Source organism: Coregonus lavaretus (assembly GCF_964263955.1).
Source record: "Coregonus lavaretus genome assembly, chromosome: 24".
In the NCBI taxonomy this organism is placed as follows: Eukaryota; Metazoa; Chordata; class Actinopteri; order Salmoniformes; family Salmonidae; genus Coregonus; species Coregonus lavaretus.
Genome location: NC_140011.1, coordinates 1,320,189 through 1,343,759, shown reverse-complemented (window position 1 = coordinate 1,343,759; position 23,571 = coordinate 1,320,189). Strand labels below are relative to the sequence as shown.

At 45.3% G+C, this 23,571-nt stretch overlaps 1 protein-coding gene across 4 annotated transcripts in view; it reads left to right on the top strand.

Moving 5' to 3' along the window:
* The window catches only part of LOC311100102 (mitogen-activated protein kinase kinase kinase 1-like), a 116,664-nt gene that overhangs the window by 75,433 nt on the left and 17,660 nt on the right, over positions 1-23,571 (top strand). For all 4 annotated transcript variants that reach the window (XM_084140848.1, XM_084140847.1, XM_084140846.1 and 1 more), the window contains exons 8-14: positions 155-236; positions 4,715-4,904; positions 5,203-5,457; positions 8,333-8,454; positions 9,104-9,195; positions 9,371-9,563; positions 17,991-19,365. In XM_084140848.1, the coding sequence (XP_083996974.1) occupies positions 155-236; positions 4,715-4,904; positions 5,203-5,457; positions 8,333-8,454; positions 9,104-9,195; positions 9,371-9,563; positions 17,991-19,365 (2,309 nt within the window). The remainder of the gene's footprint in view (positions 1-154; positions 237-4,714; positions 4,905-5,202; positions 5,458-8,332; positions 8,455-9,103; positions 9,196-9,370; positions 9,564-17,990; positions 19,366-23,571) is intronic.

Here is a 23,571-nt window from a genome sequence, read left to right as displayed (position 1 = left end):
TCTAATTGCTGCTCCATTTTATCGGAGCCTTGACTTCCTTGACAGCCAGTCGTTGCATTGTCTCCTATCTAAACTGGGGGTATAGCTAATTCTGTCTGTCTCTCTGTCTGTCACTCTGTCCGTCTCTGTCTGTCTGTGTCTGTCTGTCTCGCAGGGGCTGAGGAATGCCGGCGGAACCACGAGACGCTCATTTGCCCCCTCTGTAGAGCCAAGTGGAAGTCCCATGATTTTTACAGGTAATTTTAACTAGGATCTAGGAACTCCTGGAAATACTCCTGGAATGGGGGGTGGATTCGGCAGCCCACCAGCTGGTATCTGGTATTGTTGTGTGAAAGACGGGGGAAGCGGCTTCACTATGTTTGTGTCTGGGAGGAAAGGAAACACCTGCCTCAGTCTGAGACGACAGAACAGCTGTGCAGTTTTGCAAATCTCATGCGAGCTCAATGCGAGTTATGGTTATGGCTAACTTACAGTTAGCAAACTATTAAATGGTTTATAAGATGTTTATACTGTATGCTCACAAAGTGTTAGTGATTTAGACTAGAGCATATTGTGTGGAAATCCACTCAAACCTGTGATGGATTTATTGTAGGCTACATCAATGGCACACAGTAGCCTAGAGACAGGAAAGAGCCTTGAGTGTTTAGCGGTGAGATAAGCTATGTTAGACTTCAGATGGCTAACAGTGTGCCATTACATTAGCATTTTAGCGTTGCGCTAGGCTATATTAGGCTAGACCATACATGGCTAACAGTGTGGCAAAGCTATACATTAGCATGTTAGCGGTGCGCTAGGCTATAGTAGCCTAGGCCACACTGGGCTAACGGTGTGTCATAGCCAATAACATTAGCATGTTAGAAGAGTGCTAGGCTATATCATGCTAGGCCACACAGGGCTTAGCGAACAGTGTGCCATAGCCATTCAAGTTTCAAGTTTTAATGTCACGTGCACAAGTACAGTGAAATCCCTTTCTTGCAAGCTCTAAACCCAACAATGCAATAATCTATAACAATGTAAGACTAAAAATAACATAAGGTAAAACATGCGATCGAGGGTGGTGCTATTGCCATACCAAGCGGTGATGCAGCCAGTCAAGATGCTCACAATGGTACAGCTGTATAACTTTTTGAGGATTTGCGGGCCCATGCCAAACCTTTTCAATCACCTGAGGGGGAAGAGGCGCTGTCGCGCCTTCTTCATGACTGAGCTCTCGACCCGCTCCACTGCAGCCCCGTCGATGGTGGGGCTGCAGTGGAGGGGCTGCAGTGGAGCGGGTTGAGAGCTCAGTCGTTTCTTGTAGTCCACAATCAGCTCCTTGGTCTTACTGACGTTGAGGGAGAGGTTGTTGTTCCTGCACCACACTTCCAGGTCACCTGACCTCCTCCTTGTAGGCTGTCTCATCGTCGCCTGTGATCAGGCCTACCACCGTCGTGTCGTCAGCAAACTTGATGATGGTGTTGGAGTCGTGCGTGGCCACGCAGTCGTGGGTGAACAGGGAGTACAGGAGGGGACTGAAAGGGTCTACAGACAATACGCAAACAGGGCTGACGTAGCGTAGTGCAGTGTTGCAATGTCGTTTTTCGTCACAACAGTTGTGGCTCCTTGTAATACGCTCCGTCATTTGACACAGTTTTTTTCGACCTGGAAATTGAGACCTGACGTATCGTTCCTTACGAAGACTGAGGGGCAGTACTAAGTGAGTTTTGCAATGGAAGTCCCGCCCCTGTGTCTACATCACATATTTTCCAGTATCCCTTCTGGTATGAACACAGAAGAGATGGATGTTCTGCTACTTCGCCTCTACTACTTGCAAGTTTCCTTTTTTGTGCTTTTTATTTCGAGATTTGCTAAGAGCAATTATGTCTGTCCAGTTTTGAGAAGCGTCTGTGTGAGCTGGTGAGACAATACGAGAACCTTAACAACCCTTCGATGCGGTTGTATTCGGACGAGCAAGCAAAAGACAGCAGCTGGAGGGAGATATCACGAAATTTGAACACCGATACTGATATCAAAGAAACATTGAGAAAGATTCGGGACCGGTATGTTCGCAATCTGAAAAGGGTGAAGGAGTCGAGGAGTGGGGCTGCCGCTGGTGTGTGTCCCACCGATTGTCAGACAACTGGATTGGCTTGATGTTCACGTGAAACATCGTCAGACAGACACCAATATGCCAGATATGGTATGTACTCGTCATGCAGCCAAGTCCTTTTGTACAGTGTGTGTGTTTGTGATCTTATCTTTAGTAGACCTAGTTAGAACATGTGAAATCAGCTCTTTTCTGGATGGGAGAAATTGTGAGTGGAAAATATTCAGTGCCTGTGTTGTTATCATAATGATTAGCAGGGCTAGTTCAAACATCTGACACACATGCACTGTAGTGTGTTTGTGTGTGTGTATGTGCTAATTAGATTGAGATGTTTATGAAATAAGTTATTTTGGGTAAATGTTTTAACTCAAAAGGATCCCATGGAGATGTTTTAAGATTGCTTGCATTGTATTATAATGTATTCGCCATCTGCTTGTAGGTGTTGGAGGGGGGTGGTGTTTTGGACAGTCTAGAGACAGAGCTGAGCCCTTAGGGCCACTCTACAGGTGGTTCATCGCCCCTTGATTCATCATCTCCCCGACCTGGTTCATCACCTATCAGGCCCCTCTCCCCAACGCCCAGGCCCTTCTCACCAACACCCATCCCACCGTCCAGGCGCGCTCAAACCGATCTCCCCGACCTCCAGCTCCAATGGCCGGAAAAGGAAGATGCTTAGGATCCTTTGGACACTGTCATTATGCAGCAGGTGGATGAGTTAAAGGAACGGCAGCAGGAGTTACAGAAACAGCAGCAGTGTCCAGCAAAGTCTGTCTACGATGTCATGGTACCATGGATTGTGTCTATTCCTGCTGACCAACGTCTCCCGTTTGTCTCACCCCAAAAAATTGTTGCTGTGTGCTTTTTTTTCTTATTCATATGCTAGGGTAGTGGGTCATTTATTTGTTGTGCAGTTTTTTCTTTCTTCCTCATTCACGTTACTGGTGTTTACTTTGTGTTTTTTCTCTTATTTCCCCTTTCATCACACTTTTCATCTGTGTATTACATTGTTTTACATTATTTTACATTTCCTCTTGTGATGGTAAATAAATATCTAAAAGGTCTGCAAATGTATTTATCTAGTTATTTTTACTTGTGGCAGAAAATATTACTGTTTTGAATCAGTCACTCAGTAAACTTGTACTGCTTTGTACATCTAGATGAGGTTAATGTCTTGTGGGTCTGCCCTTATTGTCTACAGCGGGCCCCTGTGTTGAGGATTAGCTAAGTGGAGGTGTTTGCCACCTGGGGGCAGCCCGTCAGGAAGTCCAGGACCCAGTTGCACAGGGCGGGGTTCAGACCCAGGGCCCCAAGCTTAATGATGAGCTTGGAGGGTACTATGGTGTTCAAAAGTACTTCATCATAGCGGATACATTTCTTGAAAATAAAGTAACAAATAAATGACAAAAGAATCACAAAATAGCAAAGTTGGGTCAGAGCTTGGGTCAGAGCTTGTAAAACATTGGCCATCCAGTGAAGGCTAATAGAAGCCAACAACTGAGCCCAGGGTAGGAGTTCAGGAATCAGGCCCCAAATTAGACCCCCCCCACACACCACCATTAGAGACCTCTTAGCTCTCAATCCTTACAGCCAAGGGATGAAAGACACGACACCTAAACAACCACGGGGGGCCAGTATGAAAAATGTATGCACTCACTAATTGTAAGTTGCTCTGGATAAGAGTTTCTGCTAAATGACTAAAATGTCAATTGGATCACTCAAAATATGTAGCCAGACACTGTAAAACATTATAGAATTAACTAAGAACGATAGACATTTCAATGTATTAATGCCCTGTTCTACACAATATATGTATATCTGAATGCTCTACTACTGTATAATATTGCACTGAATGAGCTCATGTCCTACCATAAGTACATGTATGTATGCTAACTACACTAGCCTCAAGAATCTATTTGAACTTTAAGTACCACAGGGTAAAGTAGAATGCTCAGCAGGGTGTACCCAGGGCCTATGCTGGCGCCCTGGCTCTCTGTGTGAGTGTGTGTGTGTTTATGCGCGTTTATGCGTGAGCCTACGTTTGTGTGTGCTCGTAGGTTTGTCGTGAACTGGATCCTCTCCACGGCGCGGTTAGGTGAGCTAGACAGCGAGGCACCAGCCCTTGTTTTGTGCGTCTGCCTGGGAATGAAATGATAGAAGCCCATTTCTTGTTGTTTTCCCCCCTCAAGACATGAATACAGTCAGAAAGGGTCTGTGTTACCCTCTTCGCCACCTCCCTGCTCTGAAACTGTACCCGGTTGTTTTTCGCAGAGACATTTCGAACCGCAATTATGATAATGACCCTTGTGCCAGTCCAACAGGAAGTTTCGAAAGATGGGATTAGGATTTTTTCACCGGTTTGATGCCTGCTGTCTTCAGAAAAGGGAATTTTTCCCACCCTCTCCCTTGACAAATTCCCCCCATTTCATCCTGTTTGGAAAACTATATTCCTGACCATGCCTATATCAGCATATTCTTGACCAAGGCTGATTGTAATATCAGTTGCTCAAAACATGAAACTGCTAATGCTGAAATGTACAATTCAAACCTTGAGTCTACTGCCACCATTTTAAAAAGTCCCCCAAATGTCGCTAAAACATCACTGACTGACTTTGGCATCTTTCTCGGCAGCCATGACCCCTCCTCTGTCTCCATTGAGAACGCGGCGGCGGTGGGTCATCCCCAGGCGTCATCATCGTCCCACAGCGAGGGGGACTCCAGAGGGGGGTCATCTTCCCAGGATGGAGACTTCACCCAGCCCCAATTCGGGGTCCAGCAGATCCCCCAGACCTACAAAGAACTGGCCGAGCCCTGGATCAAGGTGAGAGGGGTGGAAAGATAGATGTGGGGTCTAATAATGTGTACCAGACCTGGATCAAATACATATGTACAATACTTTAAAATACTTGATTTACCTTTTGAGCTTGTATTTTGGGACTGTTCCATTCTATTTTGGGACTATTCCATTCTATTTTGGGACTGTTCCACTGCACTAGGCAAACCAAACCAAATGTCTTCATGCCTTTGCATACCAAGAGGGTTTACATGTAGTTGATGTCTGTATCAGATCAGTGCCATATTCCGTTCGTAGTTATCATTTTGTGTGTCCTCCTCTCCAGGTGTTTGGCATGGAGTTGGTGGGCTGCCTGTTCTCCAGGAACTGGAACATCCGGGAGATGGCCCTGCGGCGACTGTTGCATGACGTCAGCGGCGCGCTCCTCCTGGCCAATGGCGAGCACTCCTGCCCGGGGGCCGGGCTGGGGGCCGGGGCGGGCTGTACAGAGGTGTCGGGTGATGTGGTGTTGGAGTCATGCTGTAGCGTCCTCTCTATGGTGTGTGCCGACCCTGTCTACAAGATCTACGTGGCCGCACTGGTGAGACTCTTTTTAATATTACTGTACCCACAGAGATCCTACGAAATTAAGAATGAAGTTTTACTATATAATTATGTAACTGTACCGTACTCCAGAAGTCAGGGAAAGCATTTTGGACCCCTTAAAGTCTTAGATCCCATTCAGAAACAACCCCTAGCCCAGGGTTTCCCAAATGTTTATCTTTATTAGGATCCCCATTAGCTGATGCCATGATGACAGCTAATCTTGGGGTTGGGACCCCATGTATTAAATGAGAGATTATCTAACTAACCTCTGTAATTTGATCAAAGGAAATAATTGGATATGTCTAAGAAATATGGTTGTAGATCCATCTAGTGGTTGTTTCTGGACTGGGCCTTTTGATATTCACACGTGTTCCTTATACTGCACTTCACTAAAGTGAGAGGCCCATATATTGAATATATCTTCACTCTCAAAGATATGGTCAACAACCTCAATAGGAATGCATTTCCAGGAATCACCATCACTTCAAAGATAAATGATACACTGTACTGTACAGTGATTGCAATGCATAGATGGTCAAGTAACTTCAGTTCATTGCCAATCACCCCAGAGTGATGAACACAAGAAAAGTATTGTTATCGGTACTCTGGAATTGATTAGTTAGCACTACCAGATCTCCGCTTTCACCCTTCTCCCTCCCACCCAACATTGATGAACGTTATCTCTTAAATTGTGCTGAAGTTCACTTCAACAACAAGCTAGTCTGGCTAGCTCTAAAGTCCACTGAACATCCAGGAAGTCTCAACAGAGTCAAACCAGGGACAGACTAAACAAGGTCTTTCTCACTATTTCTTTTACATGATCTCTTTGAACAATAGTTTTGTATTTAATTTTTTTCATTAGTCATTTAGCAATCATTCTTACCTAGAGCGACTTACAGTAGTAAGTGTATACATTTTTCATACTTTTTTTTACTGGTCTCCTGTGGGAGTCGAACACACAATCTGGCATTGCAAGCGCCATGCTCTACCAACTGAGCCACATGGGATCCTAGTTCTTGGTGCGTGTTTTAAAAAATGCAGGCCGTCTGGAAGATCGACATTTCCCCGCAGCACTTTGCTTCAGCAGAGCAGCAGTTATGGAAAACAAAAAAAGTTCTGTCCTCTCGGGGGGCTTTCCAGGGTGTTTAGTAGCAGACAGACTTTGGTGTTTGCTGTATTCTTCAATCAAGACCAAGAAGGGGATGGTGGTGATGGCGGGTGGACAAAGAATACCACAGGCACCACCATATTTGGAGGAGTGGGCCAGATCGACTTAAATCGTCGCTTTGAAAATGCTCTATTTTGTTCCAGGTTAAAGACCGCGCTCGCATCGCGGGGCAAAGTCGTTAGCTTGTAGCAAGTGAAAACGCCAGAGCCAACATTTCAAGAACTTTGAGAAGTTGGGGCTCCTGTTTTATTACCTTTTCATACCATGTGAGGTGGCCTTCCCTATTGGAAGTTTGTTTGTTTTGCCGAAACGCTTGTTTATTGATATGATCTGTCTCCTAAGAGTGGAGTAGACTGGGGAACATGGAGTAACGGGGGTTGAGAGGGAGAGATAGTGTGTGCGAGTGTGAAAGAGCGAGTGGGACAAAATAGTTATAGTGAGGGAAGCGTGATGGGAGGAAAGACTAACCTTGCCTGCCTGGCAGAGGGAGAGTGAGAAAGAACTTTGAATCTGTCTCTGGACAGCGTTCCATTGCAACGCTCTATCAGTCACCACTCCCCACGCCTCCTCTCTCTCTGGGAGTCAGGCTGCATCGCCTGGACCCCAGCACCTCCACCCCTCTCCTGGGGCGGAGCACCACCAAGTCTCCACCTCCTGCCGAGGCCACAGAGGCCTCACTAATGGCCTTGAGGTCAGGCCCAGGCAGCCATATTGTCACAGGAATAGACAGAGTCATAACTCGGCGGGGTCAAAAGTGCAATTCCTCCCAGTCTGGGGGAGAGGTGGAGGTGCGCCACAGGGATGAGCATTGTGCCCAGTGATATTTTGTGACTTCGAAGTTTTGATCTTGTAGTCTTGAGCTCACAGCCTTGGTGGGTGCTTATTTTGTTCTATTTCACACATGTACAAGTGTGTATTATACACGTGTGAATTGGCAATGTTTTTTTTGCATATCCCAACTCTCCCTGAGACACCCTCGGAGAGTGGGGTCACGGCCAGGGTCTGCCATTATCAACGGCGACCCTGGAGCAATTAGGAAAAAAGGAGGAAAATTAAAAGTCCACTGTTCGAATCCCGTCTCGGCCAGAATTAACATTTCTAAACAACCACTATAGTCTCCAAAAGTGTTGTTTTTCACATTTGTGAATTTAAGATCGCCTAAGTTAATGGAACGATTATGGTTGTTCTAATGAGGTTGGTTTATTACTGTACTATACTCCCGTTACGTTGTTTATGCAATTAGTATCTTCAATTATCAGTTAACCAGTAAAGTCCCACCGCCGATCCACAGTGTTACGTTAGGGCGCTCCAAGAGGTCTTGTGTTTCTCATTGACTCTGCTAAACGCCCAGGGATTTGTTTTCTCTCCGTCTCGTGTTTTCCAGTAACTTTAACTTTTACGGTAATTTTATTTTCATGACAGTCTTCATCAATAACCGTCGGTTACACAGATAATTGTGCCAGCCCTATTTAGGCCTAGACTTTTTTTGCTTGATATAAAGCGTTCTAAACTCATACTTGATAGTAAGTTCTCAGCCATTGGTTTGCCAGCTAATATTTTGTGATGAAGCTTTACACTATATATCACCATACTTATCTCTTTTTTATCTTTATTTTAATTTTACTGGACACACAGTAACAATATCGGTGCTATATGTTTAAGTTGTAGATGTGAACCCTGGTCTCTTGTCCCCTTCCTGTAGAAAACCTTGCGGGCCATGCTGGTGTACACGCCCTGCCACTCGGTGTCTGAACGCTCACGGCTGCAGCAGCTGCTCCGGCCCGTGGTGGAGACTATCCTGGTCAAATGTGCAGATGCCAACAGGTAAAGTCTGTCTCAAACAAACGAGTGGGATAGATATGAGAGCCTGTCAGTGGTTCACCGCAACTGCTAGTAGCTAGTGCCCTCTGGTGGGCAATACAAAACATGACATGCACTTGTTTGAACTCACCACACTGATCATACTGGATGATATACTGTATATCTGAGGTATTCAAATCTAAGCCTGGAGGTGCAGAGCACTGCTTCTTTTCTGTTCTACCTTATAATTAATTGCACCCACCTGGTGTCCCAGCTCTAAATCAATCCTTGTTTAGAGTGGACAAATGAAAATCAGCAGTGGAACTGGCTTTGAGGTCCAGATTTGAATTAGCCTGATACACTGTAGATCTTCAAGAACTGACTCAAACATGGCCACCTTTTCTTGTAATATAATACTGTATTCATTAGGTTGATAGTACATGAATAAACAGATTATATTCCCCATGTCTCATTTCAATATGTCTCAATTGCACAATGTATAATCTTGGTTAACCCAGAACTACAATCTCGCTGGTCTGATATATTTACGTAGTCTGTCCACGAGAGATTACAAACTGTAGAAAAAGTATGATTTCAAAATTAATTAAAAGCATTAGCAGTCTAGCATGGACATAAATACATTTTGAGTGTTGTTTCTCTGTGTCATGTCCAGTCGTACCAGCCAGCTGTCAGTGTCAACACTACTGGAGCTGTGTAAAGCCCAGGTGGGAGAGCTGGCCGTGGGCAGAGAGCTCCTCAAAGCAGGTAAGAACTACAAATCCCATTTATCCCTGCTGGGAGCTCAGCGGAAATGTGAAAAGCTCTCCCCATATCACTCAAATTGATGTATGTGACTGTCACTCATGTCTTAACAACAGTTTACAAATAAAAAAACGATCCAACTGACTACTCACTATAAACGTCTCTCCCTCTCTCCCAGGGGCCATCGGTATTGGCGGGGTGGATTATGTCCTGAACTGCCTCCTGGGGCCCCAGACGGAGGCCAATAACTGGCAGGCCCTGCTGGGCCGTCTTTGTCTGATTGACAGGCTCCTGCTGGAGTTCCCCGCCGAGTTCTACCCCCACATAGTTTCCGGAGGGGACTGCCACCAGTCTCAGACCCTGGCGGAGAGGTCCGTGATTTTATAGTCATATCATATAGCCTTGAGCGCACAGCTGTGAGTTGGTGACCTTGTCCTTGTATAGCTTTGGTCACCTAGCTGCTGACTAGAGTCTCCGACTCTGTGGGAGAGGTGGTGGTGCGCCACAGGGAAGAGCATTGTGCCCAGTGATATTTTGTGACTTTGAAGTTTTGATCTTGTAGTCATGTAGCCTTGAGCTCACAGCCTTGAGTTGGTGACCTTGTAATAATAATTATGGGTGCTTATATTTGTTCTATTTCATACATGTACAAGTGTGTATTTTACACGTGTGAAATGGAAATGTTTTGTTTTTTTGCATATCCCAAATCTCCCTGAGACACCCTCGGAGAGTGGGGTCACGGCCAGGGTCTGCCATTATCAACGGCGACCCTGGAGCAATTAGGAAAAAATAAGGAAAATTAATGGTCCACAGTTCGAATCCCGTCTCGGCCAGAATTAACATTTCTAAACAACCACTATAGTCTCCAAAAGTGTTGTTTTTCACATTGGTGAATTTAAGATCGCCTAAGTTAATGGAACAATTATGGTAGAATAATCATAACATATAGAAGTGTTGTTCTAATGAGGTTAGTTTATTACTGTACTATACTCCTGTTACGTTGTTTATGCAATTAGTATCTTACATTATCAGTTATCTGTTGCGGTTTCTTGTGGACTGCATATAATTATAAATATACAATTTCAAAGATTTTACTGAGTTACAGTTCATAAAAGGAAATCAGTCAATTGAAATAAATAAATTAGTCCCGAAACTATGGATTTCACATGACTGGGAATACAGATATGCATCTGTTGGTCACAGATACCTTTAAAAAAAGGTAGGGGTGTGGATCAGAAAACCAGTCAGTATCTGGTGTGACCACCATTTGCCTCATGCAGCGCGACACATCTCCTTCGCATAGAGTTGATCAGGCTGTTGATTGTGGCCTGTGGAATATTGTCCCAGTCCTCTTCAATGGCTGTGCGAAGTTGCTGGATATTGACGGGAACTGGGTCACGCTGTTGTACACATCGATCCAGAGCATTCCAAACATGCTCAATGGGTGACATGTCTGGTGAGTATACAGGCCATGGAAGAACTGGGACATTTTCAGCTTCCAGGAATTGTGTACAAATCCTTGCGACATGAGGCTGTGCAAAGGGCTGTGGTGGTCATTTTGTCAGCCAGTTATTGTCATGCAAAAGTCTGCTGGTCTTATGGTAATTGACCGTTAATTAACTTTAACAGGTTTAGCATATCCAGGCCTCTAGGCATACAAGCCGCTGATGCGTGCCTTTTGAACGTCTACATTTAAAAAAGTATAATAAATCAATTTAATATACACCATCACAATAAACCCATAATTTATTTTTTGTCAGATCTAAAGAAACATTATGATATGAAGAGAATGTATTTCCAAATAACAGAATATGTGTTGGCCTACTGTAGACCTATGTTATCTGGCTATGCTCCATGCCAAAGGCTGTAGGCTTGTTAATTTAGCTGACAAGATATGCTTATAAGTCCCATGCCATTATTTTATTTTATCTGATTTTATAATAAGAAGAATATAATTGAACTTAGCTTAATAAAATATACATAATATTTTTCCCATTACAGAGCGAGTGCGCATATGAAGTGGCTATGTTGAGCGTACAAGTGATCATTTGAAACAGGTCCTATATGCTAGATTTAGAGTTATTTGGCAACTTTAGTTGTGAATGATACAAACCTTAGAATGTCTTAGAAATCAAAACATACAGTGGGGGAAAAAAGTATTTAGTCAGCCACCAATTGTGCAAGTTCTCCCACTTAAAAAGATGAGAGAGGCCTGTAATTTTCATCATGGGTACACGTCAACTATGACAGACAAAATGAGAATTTTTTTTCCATAAAATCACATTATAGGATTTTTAATGAATTTATTTGCAAATTATGGTGGAAAATAAGTATTTGGTCAATAACAAAAGTTTCTCAATACTTTTTTATATACCCTTTGTTGGCAATGACACAGGTCAAACGTTTTCTGTAAGTCTTCACAAGGTTTTCACACACTGTTGCTGGTATTTTGGCCCATTCCTCCATGCAGATCTCCTCTAGAGCAGTGATGTTTTTTGGGCTGTCGCTGGGCAACACAGACTTTCAACTCCCTCCAAAGATTTTCTATGGGGTTGAGATCTGGAGACTGGCTAGGCCACTCCAGGACCTTGAAATGCTTCTTACGAAGCCACTCCTTCGTTGCCCGGGCGGTGTGTTTGGGATCATTGTCATGCTGAAATACCCAGCCACGTTTCATCTTCAATGCCCTTGCTGATGGAAGGAGGTTTTCACTCAAAATCTCACGATACATGGCCCCATTCATTCTTTCCTTTACACGGATCAGTCGTCCTGGTCCCTTTGCAGAAAAACAGCCCCAAAGCATGATGTTTCCACCCCCATGCTTCACGGTAGGTATGGTGTTCTTTGGATGCAACTCAGCATTCTTTGTCCTCCAAACACGACGAGTTGAGTTTTTACCAAAAAGTAATATTTTGGTTTCATCTGACCATATGACATTCTCCCAAGCCTCTTCTGGATCATCCAAATGCACTCTAGCAAACTTCAGACGGGCCTGGACATGTACTGGCTTAAGCAGGGGGACACGTCTGGCACTGCAGGATTTGAGTCCCTGGCGGCGTAGTATGTTACTGATGGTAGGCTTTGTTACTTTGGTCCCAGCTCTCTGCAGGTCATTCACTAGGTCCCCCAGTGTGGTTCTGGGATTTTTGCTCACCGTTCCTGTGATCATTTTGACCCCACGGGGTGAGATCTTGCGTGGAGCCCCAGATCGAGGGAGATTATCAGTGGTCTTGTATGTCTTCCATTTCCTAATAATTGCTCCCACAGCTGATTTCTTCAAACCAAGCTGCTTCCCTATTGCAGATTCAGTCTTCCCAGCCTGGTGCAGGTCTACAATTTTGTTTCTGGTGTCCTTTGACAGCTCTTTGGTCTTGGCCATAGTGGAGTTTGGAGTGTGACTGTTTGAGGTTGTGGACAGGTGTCTTTTATACTGATAACAAGTTCAAACTGGTGCCATTAATACAGGTAATGAGTGGAGGACAGAGGAGCCTCTTAAAGAAGAAGTTACAGGTCTGTGAGAGCCAGAAATCTTGCTTGTTTGTAGGTGACCAAATACTTATTTTCCACCATAATTTGCAAATAAATTCATTAAAAATCCTACAATGTGATTTTCTGGATTTTTTTTTCTCAATTTGTCTGTCATAGTTGACGTGTACCTATGATGAAAATTACAGGCCTCTCTCATCTTTTTAAGTGGGAGAACTTGCACAATTGATGGCTGACTAAATACTTTTTTCCCCCACTGTATGGGCTGCATGGTGCGACTATAGGCTATTGATGATTTGAGAAAGTAGCAAAAACAGCTTGCTCTGTTCCATGCCTCAGGCTGCACAGCTATTCTCTCATCAAGTTATCATATTTTCACCCATCAGACTATTCTCAATTTAATCTTGTCTTTACTAATATGTTAAATTATTTTTGATTTAGAATGGACCATTATCAAATGGTACAGGAACAGGGGGAAAAATACATGTCATATGTATGCACTCCAATAGCCTAGTGAAGGGAGGATGCGCTCTTTCCTGCCGGCCTGTTTTGTAGGCTACTTCGGTTTTATAGCGGAGCATGTGCTTAATATGAGCAGCTGAGAAATAAATATAAGAACACTTATTTCACTCTATGCATCAACCACTGTTTGATGAGCATGCTCTCGCTGCCCGATAGGTGATATTCTCCCAAACTCTGTATGCCATGGGCGCTCTCCAACATTGTTCCTGCAGCTACCCAGTGCTTAGTTTGGGAAACCAAGTGAAATATGTTTGGGAACATCAATCGTAGCATGTTTTCGCAACAAAACATATTTCATTAAAATGTTGACAGCCTGTCTGTGCGCTCAAGACAGGAGTAAAGGAGAGATAGGAGGAGATGGAAATGCATAGTGGTGACCGATTCTTTATAGCTGTCGGTCAATTAATTATGAAAAGATAAAAAATGTCCTATTAATAGCCTATTCAAAATCAAATACAAATTCACTAATTATACACTAACTGTAAGCAGCCCTGCACAATCAATGAACCAACAGCATCGCCTAGGGCTATACGTTCTCTCCCAGACTCTTTGGAGCATAGCATAAGGTAACCAGTCCATCCAGTATGCATAATAATACACTCCACACTCAACAGTGATTACTCAAATTTGTTTAATTTTGGAGTATAGGCTAGACTAATTATGTACCAAAACCATCTTAAATGAGTTGTATGTTTTTCTGCCATGCATAATATGCCGTAGGCAGTTTTTTTTTAGGCTTGTACTCATATGGCAATGCATAAGCTCTAATATGCATAACAGAAAAACATAAAACTGATTTAAGGTTTGAATTCATCATCACCTTAGAAAGCACTGTCCATTTCGTTGTGTTAGGCTTTGAAACAACATCCACAACAACCATGTTTTACACTGTTTCAACCTGCTGTTGGAGTTCTTTCTTCAAATGTATCATCACAGTGAGGTGAGTTTTAAAAGTATGATAGGGCTAGTGTTTTGATGATAAGTGTTTGATGTGATTTTTTATCGCATTTGCTTTGATGTCAGAGTGGTTAGAGGGACAATAGAGCCCTGAGTACCAGGCCATTAGGACCTGATGGTAGTTAGCAAGTTGGGTACTACAAATATCACGTTTCAGGGTAAGACCCAGATGCAGACAGTGTCGAAGTAACAAACGTTTATTACAAAAACAGGGGGCATGCAAACGACAGGTCAAGGGCAGGCAGACATCAGTAATCCAGGAGACAAGAGACAAAGGGCTGTGAGACATGGGTTTGAGCCTAGACACATGAAAAGTGGGATGTATACGGAGGGTTCGGGGCAACAGAAGACGAACAGCAGAGGGGCTAATGATCTTGGAGATGGGGAAAGGGCCGATAAACCGGGGGGAAAGTTTTGCAGGACTCCACGTGGAGGGGCAGATCTCGGGTGGACAGCCATACCTTCTGCCCGAGACAATACCGGGGAGCCAGGGTCCGGTGGCGGTCCGCTTGTTGTAGAGTATGCCGACCTCTTGCTCCGGGAAGAGCGGGGGCTGATAACCCAGAGAACCCGTGGCAGAGCAGGGAAGGGTGTTGCGGGCGTATTCAACCCACACTAGTTGCTGGCTCCAGGTGATGGGGTTGGCGGAGACCAGGCAGCGCAGAGTCGTCTCCAGGTCTTGGTTGGCTCGCTCCGACTGGCCGTTGGACTGAGGGTTGAAACCGGAGGACAGGCTGGCCGATGACCCAATGAGTGTGCAGAACGCCTTCCAGAACTGGGACGAGAACTGAGGACCCCGGTCGGAGACCATGTCCACTGGGAGTCCATGGATCCGGAAGACGTGATGCACCATGAGCTGGGCCGTCTCTTTGGCGGAGGTTAGCTTGGGGAGAGGAATGAAGTGGAGGCGGCGATGAACGCGGAGACGTCAGGAACCACGGTAGGCCATCAAAAGCGTTGTCGCACAAAGGCCAGGGTCCGAAGGGAGCCCGGGTGGCAGGCGGGTGGCAGGCAAGTCTGGACCGTGGAGCGGAAAGCGTCAGGAACAGACATCCGGTTATCTGCCCCCCCCCGCTGCGCCTCCCGGACCTGCTTCCCTACTCCCCAACTGAGTGCCATTGTGGTAGGCTGCCTAACAGACAACCTGCGGAAATGCTCCAGCAATGTGTTAAATGCGTTCGGCCAAGGTCTGGAACCCTTCCATGAGACCACAAAGCAATTCCTCGTGCCTTCCAATGGTGGCTCCTTGGGAAGAGATGGCGTTGCAGAGCTGGTCTGAGTCTGTTGGGTCAGTCATGGCCAGTTTGTACTATCACGTTTCAGGAGAAGACCCAGATGCAGACAGTGTCGAAGTAACAAAAGTTTATTACAAAAACAGGGGGCAGGCAAATGACAGGTCAAGGGCAGGCAGAGGTCAGTAATCCAGATCAGAGTCCAATAGGTACAGAATGGCAGGCAGTCTCAGGGTCAGGGCAGGCAGAGGTCAATAATCCAGGGTGGTGTGACAAGGTACAGAACGGCAGGCAGGCTCAGGGTCAGGGCAGGCAGAATGGTCAAAACCGGGAAAACTAGAAAACAGGAATTTGAGAAAGACAGGAGCAGGGGAAAAACGCTGGTAGGCTTGACGAAACAAAACGAACTGGCAACAGACAAACAGAGAACACAGGTATAAATACTCTTGTGATAATGGGGAAGATGGGCGACACCTGGAGGGGGGTGGAGACAATCACAAAGACAGGTGAAACAGATCAGGGTGTGACAACAAAGGCATGTCCAGAGTGCATAAAAGAAGATTACTGTTACTCAATGGTCACATGGACATTTATGGTGTGGCGGTAATACTGTCACCGCAACAGCCCAAGCCGTGCATTATCATGCTGAAACATGAGTTGATGGCGGCAGATGAATGGCACGACAAAGGGCCTCAGGATCTCGTCACGGTATCTCTGCATTCAAATTGCCATCGATAAATTGCAATTGTGTTCGCTGTCTGTCGCTTATGCGTGCCCATACCATAACCCCACTGCCACCATAGGGCACTCTGTTCACAATGTTGACATCCGCTAACCGCTCACCCACACGACGCCATACACGTGGTCTGCGGTTGTGAGGCCGGTTGGACGTACTGCCAAATTCTCTAAAACAACATTGGAGGCGGCTATGTAATGATCATGCTGTTTAATCAGCTTCTTGATATGCCACATGGTAGAGCACGGCGCTTGTAACGCCAGGGTAGTGGGTTCGATCCCCGGGACCACCCATATGTAAAAATGTATGCGCACATGACTGTAAGTCGCTTTGGATAAAAGCGTCTGCTAAATGGCATATTATATTATATTATTATTATCTTGGCAAAGGAGAAATGCTCACTAACAGGGATGTAAACACATTTGTGCACAACATTTGAGAGAAATAAGCTTTTTGTGCGTATTAAACATTTCTGGGATCTTTTGTTTCAGCTCATGAAACATGGGACCAACACTTTACATGTTGCGTTTATATTTTCGTTCAGTGTACATCACATCCCATTGGGTACAGATATCAATTCAACGTCTATTCCACGTTGGTTCAACGTAATTTCATTACATTGATGTGGAAACAAAGTTGATTCAACCAGTGTGTGCCCAGTGGGAAGGAAGGGAGTGGTTTGTGACACACAAGCGCAACCTTGGGTTAATGCTGGATCTGATTGAATCAAGCCCTTAATTGTAGAAAGAAGATGAAAAGGACTGGAGTACAGCAGAGTCTAAATGGAAACTAGTGATGCGTTGCCACTATTTTACTTGGACAGTTCTCTTACCTATGAAAATGAGAGCTACTCTAACTTTACTGTACTGTTACCATGCTAGCTAGCTAGCTTGTCAGGCAGCTAAGCTAAGCAGCAGGTATTGATAGCCACATGTTAGCAGTTGCTATTTAAATGATACCGTTGGAAAACAAGTTGGCTCTGGTTAATATCACCATTGCAGTATAATTCATGTTTTTAATCTTACCTTGTGGTATGAAAAGCTGATAGTCCAGGAGAAAGTTGGAGAAGGTTGGCTAGCTAGCTAGCTACAGTTCTGTCTCGATCATCTGGACATCGCTCTTTTTTCCCCAAGTGGTTGGCTGAGTCATCCAATAGCGTCACACCCCTCCATTGTTCAAAAGATGGAGTGGTGTGAGGCTGTGTCCTTTTTCCAAAGAATGAGAACCAATACATGATTGGCTTTTGAAACATGGCCATGGAGATGGTGATTGGACATGGTTAACAGCCTAACGTGAGTTAAAATAGCGCCACCTGCCGCTCCTCTAGGCGCATCGGGTCCAATTTTTTACAGTCTTTGGTATGACTCAGCCGGGAATCGAACTCCCAATCTCAGGGCGGACACTCTAACCACAAGGCCACTGAGTAGGTATAGCCTGGTTTTTCCTCGACCACCGAGACAAGGTCAAGACCTTTTAGACTGGAGTGCGTAGCCTTTGACACGACCTGGTCCATTAATCTAAATGTTCATTGTCAGGCTCCTAAGGTTCTATTATATATTGTATGGGCCTTTTAATAAACACCTCACACTTTATTAGAAATGGTTTCCTGATTTGTAGCTTGTTATTCAGTAGTTTGGGCTATTTGTAATGTTGGTGGCATTATGGAAATTCAAAATCTTTTTTCCAAGTAAGAATAAATAATCATAACCACTCTCCATTCTGGAAAACACTTTCTTGAATCATACATTTGTATCTCACACAGTTCATTAATTGAAAAAAATTGTACACTCTCTAGGGAATAGGGAGTCATTTGAGACACAGCCTTTTAAGTTGTCCCTTTTAAGTTGTCCTTCTCCTCTCTCCAGGTATCAGAAGCTGCTTCCTCTGCTGAGCTTCGCGCTGCAGTCCATCGACAACTCCCACTCCATGGTGGGTAAGCTGTCTCGCCGCATCTTCCTGAGCGCCGCGCGCATGGTGGCCCGCGTGCCGCACGTCTTCGTCAAACTCCTGGATATGCTGAGCATCACCAGCTCCACGCATTACGCCCGCATGCGCCGCCGCTTGCTTGCCATCGCCGAGGAGATGGACATCCTGGACGCCATCAACCTGGGCCTGGAGAGCATGGAGCACAGCGCCAGCGAGGCACACGAACAGGCCAGCGCCGCCTTCATGGAGCCCTCCACACCTCAGAACTCGCCCAACGTGACCGAGAGCAACACACCAACGCATACGGTTCAGCTAGCCAGCGGAAAGGGAGGGAGAGGTTGCTTTGGCAAGGTGGGAGCGAGTCCTGAGGATATTACTGAGAGGTTAGCGGCCATTTCGTCTAAAACCGGGCATCCCAATATGGCAGCTTCCGCGTGCGGTGGGGCCCCGGCCGAGCACCCAAAGCCCCCCGTTCGGGCACGTAGCCAGTGCCTGAACTCCCCCTCTTCCAGACAAGCCCCCAGCCTCCCCTCGCCCTCCACCTCCTTCCCGGGTCCTGACAGCAGTCCCAAACCCCAACCCCAGAGCTTCGTCCCCAGCAAGCTGGCATCTTCTGCCTCCTCCTGCTCCCCCGGCACCCAGCGCAGGTTCCCCCAGCAGAAGCCCTGCAGCAGCAAGGACCCCGAGAAGCATCTCCCCTCCCCCTGCTTCACCCAGGCCCGACCCCTCCCCTCCAGCCAGATCCACAGACCAAAGCCCTCCCGACCCACCACCTCCGAGAGGGCCAAGGCCCTCTGCACCCCGCCCACCCCAAGAGCCTCCAAGAACAGCATGAAGCTGGACCTCCAGGGAGAGTTGGCCAGCATTTCTACCAGTGCCTCCGGAGGTGAAGGCCTCTCCACAGGAGGCCACATGGGGGGAGCCACCACCCTCATCACCAGCGAGGACAGCTGCTTTACCCCCGTGGAGGAGAAGTTCCGCGGCCTGGACGCCTCGGCCGAGCTCAATTCCTCCATGGAAGACCTCCTGGAAGCCTCCATGTCGGCAGCCGGCTACGCCACAACCGTCACCTTCCAGTCGGAGGTGGCCGTGCTGTCGCCAGAGTGGGTCGGGGACGTGCTAGGGGAAGGGGGAGCTGTCGGGACGTACAGCGAGGACGTGACGCAGCACCAGAAGTGCAAGGAGAAGATGGAGGCGGAGGAGGAAGAGGCGCTGGCCGTGGTCATGGCCATGTCGGAGTCACAGGATGCGCTGCCCGTCATCCCCCAGCTACAAGTGGACAAGGACCAGGACTGCATCATTGTCCAGGCAGATGTGAGTTAATTAAAACACCCTCAGGAACTTATGTACCTATAAGGCCGGTTTTCCAGACACAGATTTAGCGTAAAACTGGACAAAGAAATACTTTGAACTGAGAATCTTCATTAAGCATGCTTCTTAGTCCAGGTCCGGGAAATTTACTGATAAAGGTTTAGACTCAACAAGTTGTTTTACCATAACAATACAAGGCCGAGTAGACATAATAACTGGCAGATGAGTAGAGAACATTGAACATTGTTACACCAAAGCTCATAGCCTACATCTGAATCTTATCATACATATCAACCTGTTGACTGCTAAACCATATTATAAACCAGGTAGTTTGGGTCCTGGATGCTGATTGGTTGAAACAGCATTTCAGCCGTGTGAATATCAGACAATATACCACGGGTATGACACAAAAATACTTGCTTACTGTTTTATTTAGGTTGGTAACCAGTTTATAATAGCAATAAGGCACCTCAGGGTTGTGGTATATGGCCAATATGCCACGGACAAGAACAGCCCTTAGCCGTGGTATATTGGCCAATATACCACACCCCCTCAGGCCTTATTGCTTAAATAAACCATGATTTACAAATAGTATCCCCCACCAAGCCCAAAAAATTCTAACCCACAGCATGTACAGGTAACTTCTAAAATAATGGAAACGCTTGAGTAAATGAGGGATACAAAGTATACTGAAAGCAGGTGCTTCCACACAGGTGTGGTTCCTGAGTTAATTAAGCAATTAACATCCCATCATGCTTATGGTCATGTATAAAATGCTGGGCATGCCATTATTTTGGCTACCATGGCTATGCTCCCATAGGATGACAATGCCCTAATCCACAGGGCACGAGTGGTCACTGAATAGTTTGAGCAGCATGAAAATGATGTAAACCATATGCCATGGCTGAAAAGTATTGGTTGGTTACAAAATCGAAGGACCATTCAAATAGATAGAAAACTCAGGTGCTGACTTCCAGGCCGGTAGTAACCACTGCTGTGGGAGGTCTCGACCTATCGGCAGGAACAGTGGTCTTATGCTATCCTGCTACTCGTGGGCCCGTGAAAAGCTCAACGAATTGTGTGAGGGGTGGGAATGGGCGGATTTCTCGATTCCTTTCTCCGGCCGGCCGTTGTATTGGGCAGTTCAATGGTGAGAAATGTCTCAGTCCCTGAAGCAAAAACTTTACAAAAGCACGAGTACAGGACATCAATAAGCTGCTCCCAAACATTTTAAACCAGCATCAGGAAATTAGAGTCTATCATAGTTCATGTGGGATTCAATGACACTATGAAGGGCAGCTCAGAAGAGCTGAAGATGGATTTTAAGAACCTGATTGGGTCTCTACTTGACAACAACAAACGCCCCAAAATATCTGGCCCTCTGCCTTCCCTAAATTGTGGCATTGAATGGTTCGATATACTTTTAGCCCTCCATAACTGGCTACGAGACTATTGCAGCTCTGTGGGTGTAACATTTATTGACAATTTTGATACCTATTGGAAACAAAGCTCGTATTATAAGGAGGATGGGATCCACCCAAATCATTTGGGTTCCTGGATCCTTTCACAGCATTATACGTCAGCGTTGAGACAATGACTTATCAATGAACCAAGCCCAGCTCATTTAATCCATACCATTGTGTCGCTGATTTGTCATAATGCTTCAGCAAATGTACATTATCCCAGGGACGCTGGAAGACACAATGTAAGTAACCTAATTTATGTCCCTCTTACTTCCCTGAATGCCTCTGCTGATCCTACAGCTATTGTTTGCAGTAATCATGTGCCTATGAACCAGAGTTATAATGTTAGCACTGAGGCGGTGTGCCCTAGCAGGAAGTGCACTGTGTGCAGCGCACCCTGCACTAACATAAATAACCTGAGCATGTCTACATCTGCTAAACTTCCCAGTAAAGCAATAAAAACAATCAAGCATCCCAGAAAAGTGCTAAAAAATAGCCCACATGAACATATGTAGCTTAAGAGACAAGGTTAATGAAATTAATAATTTGCTAGTAATAGATGACATTTGTATTCTGACAATCTCTGAAACTCACTTAGATACTACCTTTGATGATACAGTGGTAGCAATACATGGTTAAAGGATCTACACAAAAGACAGAATAACAACAAAAAAATCCTGAAAAATGCATGTCAAAAATGTTATAAATTGATTTGCATTTTAATGAGGGAAATAAGTATATGACCCCCTCTCAATCAGAAAGATTTCTGGCTCCCAGGTGTCTTTTATACAGGTAACGAGCTGAGATTAGGAGCACAATCGTAAAGGGAGTGCTCCTAATCTCATTTTATTACCTGAATAAAAGACACCTGTCAACAGAAGCAATCAATCAATCAGATTCCAAACTCTCCACCATGGCCAAGACCAAAGAGCTCTCCAAGGATGTCAGGGACAAGCTTGTAGACCTACACAAGGCTGGAATGGGCTACAAGACCATCGCCAAGCAGCTTGGTGAGAAGGTGACAACAGTTGGTGCGATTATTCGCAAATGGAAGAAACACAAAAGAACTGTCAATCTCCCTCGGCCTGAGGCTCCATGCAAGATCTCACCTCGTGGAGTTGCAATGATCATGAGAACGTGAGGATTCAGTCCAGAACTACACGGGAGGATCTTGTCAATGATCTCAAGGCAGCTGGGACCATAGTCACCAAGAAAACAAATGGTAACACACTACGCCGTGAAGGACTGAAATCCTGCAGCGCCCGCAAGGTCCCCCTGCTCAAGAAAGCACATATACAGGGCCGTCTGAAGTTTGCCAATGAACATCTGAATGATTCAGAGGAGAACTGGGTGAAAGTGTTGTGGTCAGATGAGACCAAAATCGTGCTCTTTGGCATCAACTCAACTCGCCGTGTTTGGAGGAGGAGGAATGCTGCCTATGATCCCAAGAACACCATCCCCACCGTCAAACATGGAGGTGGAAACATTATGCTTTGGGGGTGTTTTTCTGCTAAGGGGACAGGACATCTTCACCGCATCAAAGGGACGATGGACGGGGCCATGTACCGTCAAATCTTGGGTGAGAACCTCCTTCCCTCAGCCAGGGCAATGAAAATGGGTCGTGGATGGGTATTCCAGCATGACAATGACCCAAAACATACGGCCAAGGCAACAAAGGAGTGGCTCAAGAAGAAGCACAATAAGGTCCTGGAGTGGCCTAGCCAGTCTCCAGACCTTAATCCCATAGAAAATCTGCGGAGGGAGCTGAAGGTTCGAGTTTCCAAACGTCAGCCTCGAAACCTTAATGACTTGGAGAAGATCTGCAAAGAGGAGTGGAACAAAATCCCTCCTGAGATGTGTGCAAACCTGGTGGCCAACTACAAGAAACGTCTGACCTCTGTGATTGCCAACAAGGGTTTTGCCACCAAGTACTAAGTCATGTTTTGCAGAGGGGTCAAATACCTATTTCCCTCATTAAAATGCAAATCAATTTATAACATTTTTGACATGCGTTTTTCTGGATTTTTGTTGTTGTTATTCTGTCTCTCACTGTTCAAATAAACCTACCATTAAAAATATAGACTGATCATGTCTTTGTCAGTGGGCAAACGTACAAAATCAGCAGGGGATCAAATACTTTTTTACCTCACTGTAGGCACTCCCTTTCTCTGTTGTTATTACCCTTTGCCCCAAGTCAATATATCCTGTCCAACAATCATGCTATCCTAAACATCAGTAATCTCCTTTGACATAATGGAATGTAGACTTTCTGTCTCCTAACCACTTATCTAGTAACTCTAACCTGTTCCCCACGATACTATGACATTACATAATTACACCATAAAAACATAATATCAGTAATGCTGCGGAAATTAGCATGAAAGCATTATCCAAATCCATCAGATGTAGTGATCACAATATGGTAGCCATATCTAGGAAAACAGAAGTTCCAAAGGCTGGGCCTAATATAGTTTATAAGAGGTCATACAATACGTTTTGTAGTTATTCCTATGTTGTTGATGTAAATAATATTTGTTGGTCTGTGGTGTGTAATGAGAAGCAACCAGACGCTGCACTTATGAAATTGCTTATACCAGTTACTAATAAGCATGCACCCTTTAAGAAAATGACTGTAAAAACGGTTAAATCCCCGTGGATTAATGAGGAATTTAAAAATATTATGGTTGAGAGGGATGAGGCAAAATAAATGGCAAAGAAGTCTGGCTGCACAACCGATTGTCAAACG